The following is a 17,345-nucleotide window of genomic DNA, read 5'->3' on the forward strand; positions in this document are numbered from 1 at the left end:
CATATTCCCTCTCATGTACCTCAAAGCCCTGAGGTTGTTCTATGTACACTTCTTCCTCAATCACTCCATTGAGGAAAGTGGTCTTCACATCCATCTGATGTAATTTCCAACCCATAATAGAAGCAATAGAAATAATAGTTCTAATAAAGTGTACCTGGAAACTGAAGCATGTGTCTCTTCATAGTCCTCTCCCTCTTTCTAGGAGAACCCTCTTGCCACGAATCGCACTTTGTACTTCTCTATGTTGCCATATACTACATGTTTGATCTTGTATACCCACTTGGAAGTCACCACTGACTTCCCCTTAGGTCTCAGCACAATGTCCCACACATCGTTCTTCATGATGGACTGATATTCCTCCATCATGGCATCCTTCCAAACTTGCTAGCTTGTTGCCTCCTCATAGTTGGATGGCTCGAAATCAATGATGTGACTCATCAGTGTTGCATATCCTGAGTAGTTCTTAGAATGTTTGCTTTCGCTAAAAGTCCCACATGGAGTTGCATGTCCCTCTGCATCTTGCAATGTACTTCAAAGCCATGATGGTATCTTCTTGGATTCTAGAACAATGATCCTAGGTTGTTCCACTGGCTCAATGGGCCCTTCTGGTTCTTCTTGATGATCTAAAGGATGATCCACAGGTGCAGAAGGACCTAAACCCACATCCATGGGAGCATCTTCTCCTCATCATCAATATCCATGTGAAGTTCTTTGGATCTCCAGTAGGCTGCATCCTCGTCAAAGGTAACGTCCCAGCCAATCTCAACCTGTCGTCGTCCTGGAACATAAACCCTGTAAGCCTTTGATGTCTCAATATATCCAACAAATGTTCCCTTCTTCCCAGATGGTTCCAACTTCATCCTCTTTTCCTTGGGTACATGAATGTAGACTGGACAACCAAAGATACTTAAATGCCCACCCTCTGGTTCCTCACCTGTGAAGGCTTCTTTAGGAGTCTTATTCCCCAAAATCCAATGAGGACTTTTGTTCTGAACATAAATTGTTGTTTTGGATGCCTCTCCCCATAAGAATTTGGGTAGATCTTGACCATTAATCATTGCCTATCGGCAATCCCATTTTGTTGTGGGTTATAAAGGACTATCAACTCCCTCTTAATCATTGCTTCCTTGCTGAAGGAAATGAGGTCCTTGGATGTATACTCTCCTCCATTATCTGACCTCAGAAGCTTGATTTTCTTCCCTGTCAGGTTCTCTACCTGAGCCTTGAACTCTTGGAACTTGCTGAAGACTTCATCCTTGGTCTTCATGAAGTAGATCCATGTTTTCCAGGAAAAATCATAAATGAATGTTACATAGTACCAAAAACCACCCAGCAATGATACTATCATCGATCCACATACATATGAATGTATTAGATCCAAGATCCCCTTGGACCTATTGTCACTGCCCAGAAAAGATCCCTTGACATTCATGCCAAGTGCACAACCCTTTCAAACTCCTTCATGCTCTACCTAGGGCTTTGGAAGACCTGTAACCGTATTCATCAATGTTGGCAAAGCTTCATAATGAATGTGAGCAAATATTCAATGCCATAACTATTAATTTTAGATAACAATGGTATGTTCTATGCTTGCAACAATTACTTCAATGTCCTTTTGTCAGACCAATGACAATTTCCACTTAGATTTCAATAGCAATCACATTAACCATTAGATCAACATTAACAGTAACTATAGATAGGACATAAACAATAAAATGCAGAAGACAAGTCAAGACAAGAGAACACAGATATTTAGGCTAATGCCAGGGCAAAACCCCACAAGGGGGAAAACCCAACCAATCCTTCTTATTGATTAATATCAAATGTCCAGCAGAGAGAGAAAAATCCAATTTTTATAATGATGATAAACAAGAGGCCCAAAAACTAATATGTCAAATGTTGCAAATCTTAACACTGTCAACAACAATCAAACTGCCCTGACCACAAAAGTCAATAGTGGTCAAACTCCAATCAAATGTCCTCCAAAATTTCAGTCTAGTAGCCCAGTCAATGCGGCCTCAAGAACTGATGAAAGTAATACCAAAACAGTCCAGAAATCAGCAGCCAAAGGAGAGAGTAAAAACCTGTCAGATCTGTTGTCAACCTGAGATCAGACCTTGCAGTCAACGTAGGTGAAACCTCACCAAAAGCCTCGGTTCCTATGCCAGAATGTGCAGCCTGCCCAAACAGAGATATCTCCACAAAAATCACAACAAATTAGTGCCAAATAAGCTTCGGTCAAAGCTGGTCAAATGTCACGGAAGAAAACGTAGAAGAAAGAGATGCCCAGTCCACCCTTCGCATGTGTGAGAAGAATTTGTTGCCTCAGATGTGTACGAACCAACCAGAAGAGAGAGAATGTGTTGTTGTGACGAGGTGCCAAAATGAGGAGGACATATGTTATATTTATAGTGGTTGACGTGGGGTGAAAAAACATGTATTTTCATCCATGAGCCAACATGAAGGGGAGCCGACCCAAAAAAGAAGCTTTTCGAGGAAGAAAAAAATATTCAAAATTCCCAATGACGAATGATATCATCAAGAGCTCTTCAAGGGTCAAGAGTGCCATCAAAAGAGCAGATGCCAAATGAGGGAATGGATCGTTAGTTGCAAACTTTAACAACTCACATAGATTGGTGTTCTCATGTACTAGTGCTTGATTTGATCATCCTAGGAGTCTGTATAAGCCTCCCTCTCAAACAATAATCACCTCTGTAGAATCTATGCTTGAGCCATTTTTCCATACAAGGACTTGTCCATCAACAAATGCCATTGTATACCCTTTGTCTTCCAAACATGAAAAGAGATCAGGTTCTTTTTCAAACCTGGTACATACAACACATCATTTAGATGAATATTTCATCCTGAGTCCAACTGAAAGGGATGTTGACCCAACACCTTTGACTTCATAGTTCATACTTGGTATTGTCACCAAGTTCCACTTTTTGTATTAACTTCCTTTCTGTCAATTCTATGAGACTATCATGATTACCCGTCATATGTCTGGACTCTAAAGGCACCACTATCTACTAACCAAAGGTCACTGTGATCTATAATCGTGCCTGTAAGGGCAGAAAAGAAGAGATAATTTGTATTTTCATTAGGCTTGATAGAGGAAGCCATCTAGTCAAAGATCTTCATCAATTAGTCAGATTGCAAAACTAGGTGTCTTCAAGGGGTGATCTTACTCTCCTTTCTTCACCAACGCTCTAATACCATGTTGATTTCCTAGTGCTAATTTAGACAAGCACAATTTTCTACCACTGATAATTACTTCCAATGATATACAATCTTACTTTAACATATTTCAGAACATCATTAAGCAGTTACACTCGGAATATTCAACAGTAGATGCAATGGAAACAGTAAAGATCACAGTAGAAAGACCATGCACAGTAGACACCAAAAAAATTTCACCTGGGAAACCCAAACTCGAGAGAAAACCCAGCAATCTTTTCCAGGAGAAATAGTTCAGTTCAGCAAAAGTACAATCTGATTTCTCCAAGTCAAATTGGTCAAACTAGACCAACAAACTAGAACTCGTCAAACCTGGTCAAACTGGCCTAAATTCGACCTCCTACAGCTTCTCATAAATTTGGTCAACCCTAAGTCAACAGGCCAAATTTCTGCCTCCTGCTGCTGCCTACAATCTCAGTCAAACTGTCCAGAGATTCAGTCAAATTGCCCAATCAAACTCTGCCCAGAACTTGGTCAAACTACCCAGAACAGAGCTCGGTCAACTACCTCAAAAATCTGTCAAACTGTGTCTCAAAAACTTGTAAACTGCCTCAAAATTCGGTCAAACTGTGCCTCAGAAAACTTTGGTCAACTTCCTCAAAATTCCGTCAAACAGCACCTCAGAATACTTCGGTCAACTGCCTCATAGTTCAGTCAAACAGATCAGGTCAGTGCTGGTCAACAGACTCCAAAAGAGGGCTCAGTCAAACTTTAGAAGACTTCCTTCTTCTCCATCGCCCGTGTGAACAGAGAACACATGTTTTGTGTGATATCTGAGTTGATGACAAATGGATGATTGAATGTGTGTATATAGTGGTCTTTCTACTGTGATTTTTATTGTTTCCATTGCATCTACTGTTGAATTTTCTGAGTCTAATTGCTTAATGATGTTCTGAAATAAGCTAAAGTAAGACTTTATATCATTGGAATTAATTATCAGTGGCAGAAAATTGTGTTTGTCTAAATTATCACTACAAAATCAACAAATTATACATGAATCCCAAATAAAGGAAATATAAAGACAACCCTAAATACCATATGCAATGTAGGAGAGTCCAAAGAGAGACTTCTCTCAATATTTCAGGCTATAACACAACCACTTTAGGCCTAGCCTTCTTAGTGTATCTTTGTGGGATATTCTTAGCTTTCTAGATTTAATTTAATACATTTCATGAATGCCTCTTGTTGTGATTTCATTTTATTCCAGTTTTTCACCTACATAACTTCCCAAGTTTTGAAGCACTGTAATATACCTCATCTAGTATATTAGTAGATCAAATGTTATTTAAATTTTAAATTTATTATTTATGAGTAGTTAAAGATTCTAGGATCGCAAACCTTCATCATAATTGCTCCTCTTTCAGGGCAATAAAATCCCAAACCATTTATTCATGGTAATCATCATTCATCACATCAGTTAAATATATATTTTTCTATCCTCATGAATAATTCAAGCTTCTTGTCCTTTTATTGTGATGACTTTGGTGAGAAATCTAGGGGCAGCAAGTGTAGATGATTTTTCTAATAATGATAACTGCTTGTGAAGACTTTTTACTTTTCTTAATTAGGTTCATCTTTAGCTTGATTAATGTTGTGTTCTCTTCATCAAACAGTTACCAAAACATAAAGAGAAATGAGAATCTTTGATTGACGAATTCCAAGACCTATACCCTTGACCAAAAATCCTCCAAGACCAAGTCATCCTTGCTTCTTTTGCCAAGTATAATTAGCTGCTCCTTCCTTGTCTTCAAATTCAGCCTTCTAATACCTTGACTGTACCTTCGACCTGTCTTGCTGCAATCTTGGCTTCCTTGTAACTTCCATAATTTTCGGCCCTTCTTTCAGAAACCCTAGCTGCACGTGTGAGATGGTGAAGGTAGATTTTCTCCTCCTCTTTTCTTGGATTCTTCTCTTTATGAATTCAGCTAGAAAAATGATCCTTCTTAGGCTATACCTCAGCTCTTTTCAAGGGTTGCAATATCGTACTGCAGAAACCCTAGCTGCAGTCACATGTGTGAGATGAGGGACCCAATACAAGCCTAGTCACCAGATTCGGCGAATTTCAATGATTAAATTCGAAATTCGGCGAATTTTAAGCAGAAACGAATATATTCGTTCGAGTTCGCCGAATTTTATGGCGAACTCGAATTTCAAGGCGAATTCGATTTTTTTCCGAACAAAATCGTTTGAAGTTCGATGAAATTCGCTTGATGTTCGATGAAATTCGTTTCGGTTCGTTTTTTTCTCGCGTTTTAGCCCGCGGGTTTTATTGCTCGCCGGGTTTCATTGTTTGGTTGTGCGAACGTCGAAGGGTTTCATTTCATTGCGGTCCAGACTCCAAACTCACCGCAAACAGTCCAGTCTACAATTGATAAATAAATTGCTTTCTTTGAGCGATCTTTCATACTCGAATTTCAGTTTTGTCTCTATCAGAATTCTTTAGGTTGTATGTCTGATTTATCATTTTCTTTTATGTGGTCATAAATTGTAAGAAATGTCCCAAAGTCACAATTATTTTGAAGATTCATAAGGCAAGAATTTACACGTCTTTATATTGAGGCTTTTAATTCTAATCTCCATTGACAAAAGCAAGGGCCTAGTTATTAACGGAGAGTTTCTTTTTTAAATTTTTTTGTGCCTGAACATTTTGTGTCGATACATAATACATTGCTTCATTTTTCCTTGATTTTACCGGGGTTCCAACTTCCAATGTATTCTCATGCAATCATCATGCAATATTTTGGAATGTGAGTTGAATTTAAAACACCTTTTGCCAATCATTTTTTAATGGTACTTAAATCAATTTAATACAATTTTTACCTCCAGATGAAGCAGGGAAGATTGCATGGCATCTAGAGGCTGCAGCCTGCAGCCTGCAGGTGACATGTCTGAGTGGAAAATGCTCATATCGTATAATTTGGCCACAACTGCAAATTTAGGAGCATAAGCCCATGCATGATGCAGCAGATCCAGAAATTTTGAAATGTGAAATAGGATGTTTGCTGCCATACCATTTCTCATATGGAGTCTAGCCTCTGTTCTCTTGCTAAAGCCTAAGCCAAAAATTTATTTGAATTTGACTTTAAATTGATTTTTATATATATATATATATATATATATACATTTTTTTTTCGAATTTCTATATGTCGAATTTTATCGACAAAATTTTAGTTGCCGAACTTTATTCGAATTTCATGGTCGCCGAACTCGAACTCGAACTCGAACCTGGTGACTAAGAATACAAGGCTATAAAACTTTGATCTTCTCCTTCTTTTGCTTGTTGCTCAAGAGGCTCCCTTTATCTCTTCCTTTGCACTGCTTTTCTTGGTGATGATGCTTAATTCTTCATGCTAGAATGAGGCCAAGTCTTCTTGTATATATAGGCTTCCTTCCCATGCTTGTAGGTCAACTAGACCTAGCACCTAGGCCGACATGTCCTTAAGATAGACTGTTTTGCTGCTTTTGAAGGCCAACTTGCTAGTAGCACTTGGACTTGGTCTTGGAGGGTCTTTTGGCTTTAACATTGACTCCAATAAATTTCTTTACAATATGTAACATGCCGTGAATGGGTCTTTCATACATGACAATGACCTAGAAGCTCTCAATGGGAGCTTGACCTAAAAATAAGTTTCCTTGAGCATGAAACTCATTGTATAGATTTTTATCAAATCATTTAAAACAAGATCTCATGCTAGAGACTTTTTATATGAAATATTGGAATAGAAGAAAATATTTTTCTAAAGTCAACCTACATATAGGTCCCCCTATTGGCTTGAGAAACTGACTCACCTTGCTCAAAGTCAAGTAGGTGATAGCCAACTAACAAGTCCAAAGATAATCAATCCTAAATTAATTTGGCAATGCTTGGAACAACATTCTACTAACCCTCGAGTTCTCAAATTTCCATTAAAACGATAATGGTTTAATTATCCTTAAGTTCAAAATATAAGTCGTCAAGGCCCATGGGGTGTAGAATAGTTGGTGAATGGGTGCATTGTTAAGGCACTTTTTGCATAATGGTCACCAATTCAAAACCCCGTGGGTGTCCCACCTGCCTAACCCTAAACTAGAGGTTATAGCAGTAGCGGCGGGAATCAACCCCATGTCATGCGTGTACGAGACCCACTTAGTTGTCAATTCCTCTAGTATACTCTATCATTTCAAGTACAATCACAATAGAAAGAAAACCCCAAGTTAAATTAGAAAGAAAAGATAAAGTTAACATCTAAAGCTAAACAACATAATATTACTCAACATAACTGAAGTTAGGCTTGAAAAATATATTTGGCGATGAATCACATACTAATGTAATGTAAATTGAAACTAAGGTCACATTATAGTTATACATAAAAATTAATGCATTTCATTTAATATTCCATATTGGAAATCTCAAGATCTAGCCCTTTGTAAATCATGAAATTTATAGATCCAGTAATTAGTAACTCTATATAGAATATGACTTTTGGTAGTGTTAAGAATTTATTGAACCAATGTCCCTTAAGTTCTAGTTGTTCCTTCTAGATGAGCATGCATACAGATACAAACTTCCATAAGCTTTATTTGAGAAAATTGTTTAATTGATCCTCTCCAAAAGTACACAAGGACAATGCATTCATGAAAACTATCTAGGAGGTACGAAGGGAAGTCTCAAACAATCCACTCTGAGTGGTATACTTTGCTACATGAGGGAACAATGACATTTTGGGCCAATAAATAATATCAATAAGTTCAGGGATCTGTTAGATTAAATATAACAAAAAATGCAAAAAGAAACATGCCACAAGTTTTTATCTATGAAAGTAAAAACCATGCAAGAAGAAGGCTTGAACCAAGTGTGATTACTCACAAATGAAAACAATAAATACTATTTTATAATACCCAATGAAATTTTAAACAGAGAATAGCAAAAATGAATGCAAACTTATTATGATTGATGCAAATGCTAAATGTAAGTCGGCCTTATGCTATACAATATTGGAACCATTACAAACAAAATAGTACTTTGGCATATATACTTGATTATAAGTTAAGTCTTTCTGCTCATATTTTCATTCATAGGATGGAATTTAGACCTGATGGAGCCATAGTTATTGACTTTATTTTTTGATGCATTACTTGACTACTATACATGAAATAATAAGTTTTACATCTTGCTAACCTGAAACATTGCCATATATGCTTGATTATAAGTCACATTAAGTGTTTCTACTCATGTGCTCCTACATATAATGGGCTTTAGACCTCACTGGGCCACAGCTATTGTGACTAACATCTGATGCATATCCTTGACTACTATATCAAATAACAAGTTTTCCATAACCCTAACCAAGGACTTTTCTGTAAGACGCATTTTTTCGCTTAAGCATGCAAAGTTTTAAACAAGGAAAATGTTTGAAGTCAACCCTGACTTGCATTGAGGCTTTGAGCTTTCCACTCTTTCACCACATTCACCATACTAAATTGATGAAAAATCAAAGTTTCTTGTTTACAATATCTATTACAATTACCTTGAACGATCTCCATCTTGAATTAGGCCATCTCATAGGATCAACATCACCTATTCCAACAATTGTTCCAGTGTACCTATGAATACAAAAATTAGTTTCAATCAGCATGTTTTGTAATGCAATCTAAAATACTAGTGTTAACATGTCAACAATAAAGATAAAGCAAGGTGTACATGCTACACAAAAGCATCTTTGCACCTTCTTTCAGTTGCATCTTCGGTTTCAAATCTCATTTTGAACCGCATCCCAATAGAAAATGAGTGGTTGAAACTTTTTACGTACTTGTGATATGGAATCACAAATTCTGTAGGGCTCGTCCTATAACAACCAAAATATTCAAAATAAGGAAAAAGCATTTCAATACCAGTATAAATGCACTTATCTGTAGGTGGAACTCTGGGGAGAAATGTTTTCTAGCTATAATAAAAGATGCAATGTATATCCCACCAAAGACTGGATATTAAAATAACACAAGCAGTTTTCTTTCATATGAAACTCCGGAAAAAGTACAATTTTTTATGATGAATTGTGTAACTTGTATTCAACCTAAGCTTGGAGATTCAATGAATTATAAGATATAATAAAAAATACAACGTATACCCAACCTAAGACTGGATATCAAAATAAAATACGAAGTTTTCTTTTCATATAAAACTTTGGAAAAAATATAATTGTTTTCTGATGAAATACACAACATCAACAGAAAAATTAGGCCAGCATACCAAATCTATATGCATATGGTCATACATATAAAAATTGATGGCCAGATAAGTTCATCAAATCTCTAAAGTTGGAAATAGAAAACTTAGACGATGGATGTTTATATTCACGTATGTTAGACCAAAAGTAAGGGCCAACACTATATGCTATCACTCTGCTCCCTAAAGGTATGATACTTTCACACCTTTGAAAGCAATGCCTACAAAAATCAAAGGGAACTGATCAATCTAGAATGTATTTCAAAAAACAATTATCTAATATACTGAAGTCCACCAAAGTCAAAAGACCACCCATAATATTTTCTTTTAGCTTCAAATTCTTGTTAACTACACCTTTTATTGCATATTATCGAGTACAGAAACATTTACCGCCTCTGTTGACAATCAAAAACAAATATCAGTGGGCATTTACTCACTACTTCTTCACATTTATGTTTCTTAGATGCTTTTCTTCTGGAGAACCAAAACTATTTTCTAATATTGAATGTTGTATGCCCCATTATCTCCCAAATCAATCCCTTGAAATATTGCAACAATATTCAAGAGCCCTCGAAAGACAATCTAGGAATGGTGTCAAGGTCCCTCTCACCTTAAAAGAGTGCACTGCTGATTCAAGGGTTGTTATCCCTTTGAAACTCTTCAGATCTTCAATAGAGCTCTCGCGCTACTGATTCTATAATCAAGTTCTCATTATAATACTAAAGATTAAAGGTTTTTTCAAATAGTTATCCTCGCAATTGCTGGTGTACACAGCCATTGGCCTATCTGTTCAAATGCTTAGAAACACAACTTACAGCAGAAGAGAGAAGGCACTTTGTCAAGCAATAAGATGAACTAATTATTTTATTAATCAGAGTTGTCTCATCATAACAGTGTCTGGAAAATCAACTTTCAGTCTTTCTTAGTCACAAGGAATATAGAAGCAGTGTTGAGAAAATCGCCGATTTTTCGGTGATACCCCAATATATCGCAATTTTTTCAACCAGCTGATTTTTCAGCCTGAAAATATCGTGATTTTTCCTTTGGTGGTTTTTGCCAATTTTTTTCAATTTTTCCCATTTTTTGTCGATTTTTTTCTGATTTTGAAAAAATGAATATATTTTGTATTTATAAATATGTGCCATGGTTTGCCGATTTTTTTGCAGATGCTTCCGAGAAGATGTTTTCTGGACCCTTGCATATTTTTTGCCAATGCTGATTTTTTCAACACTGTATAGAAGAATTGACAAAATTGAAGCAATGATTCCTATCTATGCTTGGCTTCCAGGAGATGAAATTTGCAATAGAAGAGGGGAGTAGATTGACTCCTCTGATTTAGGATCAGAAACATAGAATCATAAATGCAAGGAGGGTGGACACAAGGGAAAAACATATTAGGAGATATAAACCAATAGAATGTACCAGTGCCAAGGCCCAAAATAATATAAAACTAGTTACTGAGCTAGTATTAAGGCCTCCTCCCAGCACATTGGATATCTTAATCCTCAAGTAATCCTCAAAAAGGATGCAACTTGCATGGATAGGCCTCTTTCATTTTCTGGAACTGAACTAAAGCTTTTTCTGCTGTTTTAAAGGAAGAAATCCCCAGCAACAACCCCTCCTTTTGTTCTCCTCACTCGTCCTTGTTAACAACTCCAACAAACCTTGATATCATCCCTTTTTTTTGCTTAGTACTAAGATTTTCAGATCCTTTCAATTTATATCACTTCTATTGTAACAGTGCCTTATCTTATAATCTCTCTTTTAGCTTTCTTCGGTAGTTAGTCTCTAGCCAGCTCTTAGAACTTATTATCTTTCTACTTTAGCATTGTCTCAGACTCTCAGGAGATGCCTTGGCACTTTGACTTTGTACCACTACTGGATGTACAATTTTAGTTTCATTTCTTATACTCTCTCTTTTAGCTTTCTTTGGCAATGAGTCTCTAGCTAGCTCTTAGAACTTATTATCTTTCTACTTTAGCATTGTTTCATGATATGCCTTGGCATTCCGACTTTGTACCAACACTAGATGTACAATTTGAGTCCCTTTGACATACCTTTTCTTTTCCTGAGCAATGTAATCAACACTGGGAATTATTCTTTCACATATTTGTTATGCTCCATGGCTGATGAATTAGATAACTCAAAAACTGTATTATGTTACTGCTAGAGACTTAGAAGAAATGACACATGTAGATTATTGATAGTAACAAATGAATAAGCATAGCACACAACACATTACACTTCAGAGCCGGCACTTATAAGGAAAGACACCAAACTAATCGAGAATCGAGATATCAAAACAATCTTCTCTTTGCCATTTAACTTGTAAAGAATTCAAGGTACCCTCCACGTATATGTTGATGGAGTTACATCCAGCATCAGCGTGGCCTAGTATGCCTAGAGTTGTGGTAGTGGTAAAAATAAAATTCAAGTGGTGGTATTTAATAAAGCATGAGATTCAAGTGGTGGTCTTTAATAAAGCATGAGTCAAACATGCAACAGTAGCAATGATAGGGTAAGAGTGTGTTAGTTAGCATGTCATGCTGCCATGAGTCAGATGTGTTTAGCATGTTTGAGTTGAGATAATTTAGTATAATGTTAGGTATGATTCTGTGGGAGTATAAATTCTCACATGTATTAGTGTCATATTAGGAGTTAATCTCTTGAAGCGCATACCATGCAATTCACTTGATGTAACTAAACGTGGCACTAATCAAAAATTGTGGCAAAATGTGAGGCCATTCGACTTTTCTCTTTTGTGATTTTTGTGGGTCCACTCTCTCTTAAACCCATCAAGTGTGCTTTATGTGTGCACTTTACTAATCATTATCGTAGCAAAGATTCTCACATATATCCCAACAAAACAAAACATTATCCTCTGCCTTATAGATTTGAAGATGCAAAAAACTTCTATAACAAGTTTCACTGGTCCAAGTGGACCCATCATACCTTTCAACTCAAAGATGTCACTATTGTCAATGTGTCCAAAGCCTTTAAGGCATCTTTACAGTTGGGTAATGCCTCTATCAATTGAGCTTTTGTCTTATCTTTGATTGCTTATATGTTCTTGAGAAGTTTTGCTCTCATCATAAGCATGACATACAACACCATTATCTAGAGCAATATTGCAGATATCATTATCATCAATACATCATTAAGGTTCATGAACTTGAGATATCAGAAAAACTGGGAAAATAACAGTACACGTCATCAAACTTTTGAAATACCGAATATTCATTTTTGAAAAATCTAAACTGAAAACAGGAAATAATCGCACTGCACATATATATCAAAAGAAAATCAATGTCAATTAGGTCTATGTCAAGTGATTGAGAGAAAGAATTGATATCCTCCCCACCCAGGTTCAAAACCTGCTTGCAACATGTTTACTCTTCATAAGCCAATTGTCGATTGAGGTTCTTCATGAGCCATGAGGAATATCTCACCCTTGATTATAAGCTAGTGGGTGGGATGTTTGGTCATATGTAAAAAAGGATATAAGATGCATAAGATGTCAAATGATACATCATATCACAATTGTTCACACCAATCGCTATCCTATCAAGCATAAAGTGTCAAAATTGAATACACAATACAAAAATACATCAAAATATAATAAATGTATCTCATCTATTATGATCAATGCGCCATTGATTATCTATGCCCCATTTGCAAGCAAAGGTAATGGCTCATCCTCTAGAAGAAGAAGCTCTTGTGACCAGAGTCAAACACCTTTTACCAAAAGCTTCAGTTTGTGTAGGTAGTGGTTGTGGTACTAAGGTTGTCTCACTCTCAACCGCCTCCTCCAAAGGCAACGGCATTGGGCCAACCTCCCCTACCAACTCATTCCACACATCCTCCTCTATCCACTTAGGTGACCCTTGTCAAGTTAGACGAGGCACCTAGGAATATGACCATAGTAGATAGGAAATCCATCCCTACTTCACAATCCCCTAACGGTGATAGAAACAAGCATTTTTCCATACTAAAATCAATGGAAGATGATGAGTAAGATCCTTTGTTCTCAGTCCCCTACTCCTTAGCCAAATGAGAAAAAAAATCACACTTCGGGGATTAACATTCACCTTATCGCTAACAAACAATATTTTCAAAAATCACGACATTTTAAAGACCTCAAAAAACATAACTTTTTTTTCATGTTTAGTATCAATGTCAAGAAGACGCCATAAATATCATGGTATATCATAAAGATCACGAGATATATCAGCAATATCAGTAACACTAATTCAAAGGTTTCCCTAAAATGCTAAAGTCTAAGCATAATACATTTTCTCTAGATGAAAGTGTATTACATATAACTCCAAGTACACAAACCAATTGTCAATAAATGATGCCACATATTCCATATTCATATCTTGGTTCTCTAATATAACCTGCGTAAGGACCCTAAACTAGCACCTTGCAATGTCTTGTGACCAAAATGAACACTACACACTATACCAAGTAGTACTAATAGAAATAACAACAATGAAGTAAAAAACAAGGGTCGGGAGCACCTACACACCCATAGCTGGAATGCACATAAAATTCCTAAAAGATGAAGACATATCCATGTACTTGATACTCAAATGTGTAACAAGAATTAATCGTATTGATAATATATCGGATGAACACAAGTAAGGGGGAATCCCTTTTATAAGAATAATGCTACAAAATCCTAACTTGTGGTCCAAGATACCTTTCTAAGGTAATTAGACTATTATTTGACGAATTAATCCTAAAACCATTAATTATGTATTTAAGGCCTTATTTAACATAAGTGGCCTTATACAAATATCAAAGTATTACATCAAAGCTATGAACTATGAGCGTGTTCATACAAAATAGCTCATAAACATATGTGCACTCACATACATAACAATGTTGTGTTTAGGTACACAACATGCTCTCCTTGAGAAGCTTTGTCCGCAAAGCTTGAGGATGTAGCTCCACCATACGTTTTCTTCGCGTGTTTCTGTGACCTTCGCTCGAATATTATCAGATGCATGCACCTTGATGGATAGAAGCTTGGAGAACAGTTTCCTTTCATGAACTTAGTGAACTCAATTCACTATTCTCCATTGAAAATGAAAATGTTCAGAAAGGCCGTAGAAGTCTAAGTAAGGCTCAACTAATATATTAGGAAGCATCATATAAGAAATATTATTCACTTAGATGTAAAAGGTTTGCTTTGAAACTAGAGGAGTATTTCCAATGGGGAAGATCCATGTGGAAAACTATCTTTTGCCACTTGCTCATTGTTGCCTTCAATCATTCTACTTCCACTTCAACAAATACACTTTGCTCATTGTACGATTCATCATAAAGAGGAAGAGCTTCATGGAAGAGAAGCCAACCAATGCCAAGAGATCTTGTTGCCTCTTCTAAATCCTCTTGATATGGAGATTCATCATAGAGAGGACAAGATTCAGCAAAGTGAAGCTGAAAGAAATTGTCTTCACATAATTGGAAGATCTCTGGACACCATTCATCACAAGCCTCTTCTAAATCCAACAATTATTTTCTACATCTCCTTTTATATGGATTAATGTAATAAATCTATCACATAAATCTGTCATTCTTTCCATCACATCCATGCTAGTCATATTTAAATATGCCCTGGGTTGATTAAAAATGATCATAACTCCATTACAACCCAAATCAAGCATATAATAATAAATAGAAATATAAGAAGAGGAATTTACCAATGAATGAACCAGACACGCTCTTTCGATAATAGCTCAAACACAAATTTGTAGCTGTGGTCTTATTAGAATACCCCTCAAATACCAAATTTTCAATGTTCAATATTTTGGTCTTGATCTCTGATTTGAGCAATACTTTTTTGAAATCATGTATTTTAAAACCCTGAGCTGCATTTTATTTCTAAGGATTCTGTTGGGAAAGTTACAAAACACTTCATAAGTGTCATGGCCCTAATTTCTGTAGCAAAAAACACACTGAAAATCACATATTTTCAGACTTTGACATTTTTGTCATCCGACCTCCAATTTGGATGATTTTTTTTAAACTGTATTTTTTTGAATAAAATCTAGATATAGAACTGATTACTGGAGATTCTGCTCAAAAAAATGCAGAAACCATATGAATGCTGTGGCCCTTCCTTTTTAGTGACAGAACACAACAAAAGCAAAACTGACCTTCTCTAATACCACCATGCAATGTCCTTGTTGCCTCAAAATCTAGCAGGTCTTGTGAGAGGGTTCACAAGACAAGAACTAGTCCAAGGGACAACAATGAGGTGGAGGCCCACTGTCACCACAGCTCACCACCTCCTGCTCTTTAGTGGACTTTAACCACAAGAGAGACTTCCTGGTATCAGTCACCTAGTAGGTATTCTAAGTCAAGGGCTTAGAGCTGACAAATGGATAGGCTTAAGAGAGCACTCAACTTAAGACAACGCTCAATCCAACAAATACAAGGAATAGCATGCACCTCAAGAGGCCTATAAAGGTCACTTATGACCTAGGGTTTAATGAAGAAGCAAGGACAAGGGTTTACCAAGGTGAATAAGACCAAGAAAAGGCTTGCTAAAGATTGACTTGATCAACAATTGGAGCAACCAGCCTTCAAAAAGCCCTATGTTGAAGCCCAGGGTTAGATTAGAGTTTGCCTCGGGCAAAATTGCCTAGGGCTTGCGACGTCACCCTAAGGAGGCAATACTTACCATGAAAAAGGCTAGATTTTGATGCAATGAGACTTAGTCCAAGTGTATGACCTCGTAACAAGCCAAAGTACTTCTAGTTGAATTCAGCCCTATGCCCTAACCTGACAGCTTGCCTTGAAGGGCTGAAAATCTAAGGGAAGGAGAGAAATAGGTTTTAGAAAAAATTTCAATGGTGTGTGATCACCTATGTGGATGTCAGTGCTTGATCCTTAGGTGATGGAGTCCAAGGGAAACATGCTAATGGAAATATCAAACCCTAGTATGGAGTAAGGGCAAGAAAAATCTTAGTTTTCAAAACCCTAGCTAACACTTTATGAGGGTATAAATTCATGAAGAGAGCTTTCATGAACATCATTCAAGGGATGCCATACATTCTTTAGTTAATACATGCAATACATTGCCAAGATTTCATAGAAAAGTATTCAATATAATAAGCACATAGAAACCCTAACAATAACCATTCCATGCAATAACCATTTAAAAGATAATCAACAATAAAAGTACTTATAAGATATGCAAGAACAAAATCCTTTATTATCCCACAGTGACATCTCCCAGAGCTAGTCTCCAAAAGCAAAATTATCCACAACAGATCATATCTCCACAAGAATTCAAGTCACATTAGCTAGGCCAAAATCTCTAAGAAGGCCGAAATACTCCACAAGTGATGATAAGATACAATAATGAGGTGACCTCTATTTATATGAGGTCTACCTCAAGTAATTTTAGCTAATTAAGCCCCTAAAACAAGTTTGACATCAGATAAATCTTGGGTTACAAGCCAACCCACTCGCTCAATGCTAAAACATGTCATTAATGCCCACACGTGTGAGTCGTAGGCCTCAATAATGTTGACATCATGCCCTTTTTGGGCTCCAAATACCATGCCATGGTGTGATGAAAACTAAAAATATGTCTTTGTGCCATGATCATCCAATATTTGAGGGATGTCCCTCAAATCCACCTCAAATCATCCTCTCGGGTCCCAAATCCAGCTGGGGTGTCAACATGTCATCTCCATGGGTCTCCAATGGTCAAAACAGGGCCTCCTCTCTCCAGCGTTAAGGCTCCATCAAGTGCAACAAGCCCTCCCTAGTCTCTCATGGAAGACTGTCCTCATTTGGGCTTTGAATCATGGCATTTCCATCAGGTAGTGTCAAGGACACCCTGAGGGCATGTTGGGTCCAGTAGTGCAACCATAAAAAATCCTTC

At 36.8% G+C, this 17,345-nt stretch overlaps 1 protein-coding gene across 1 annotated transcript in view; it reads right to left on the bottom strand.

The window, feature by feature from the left end:
- Positions 1-17,345, bottom strand: part of LOC149157787 (auxin response factor 1-like) — a 106,077-nt gene that overhangs the window by 57,546 nt on the left and 31,186 nt on the right. The window contains exons 8-9 of the mRNA XM_089436012.1: positions 8,943-9,062; positions 8,745-8,820 (exon numbers count right to left, since the gene is read on the bottom strand). Of these exons, the coding sequence (XP_089292138.1) occupies positions 8,745-8,820; positions 8,943-9,062 (196 nt within the window). The remainder of the gene's footprint in view (positions 1-8,744; positions 8,821-8,942; positions 9,063-17,345) is intronic.

The sequence above is a fragment of the Pinus tabuliformis genome, chromosome 5_2 (assembly GCF_031772625.1).
Source record: "Pinus tabuliformis cultivar Carrire ecotype Pingquan chromosome 5_2, CPIR1, whole genome shotgun sequence".
Lineage (NCBI taxonomy): Eukaryota > Viridiplantae > Streptophyta > Pinopsida > Pinales > Pinaceae > Pinus > Pinus tabuliformis.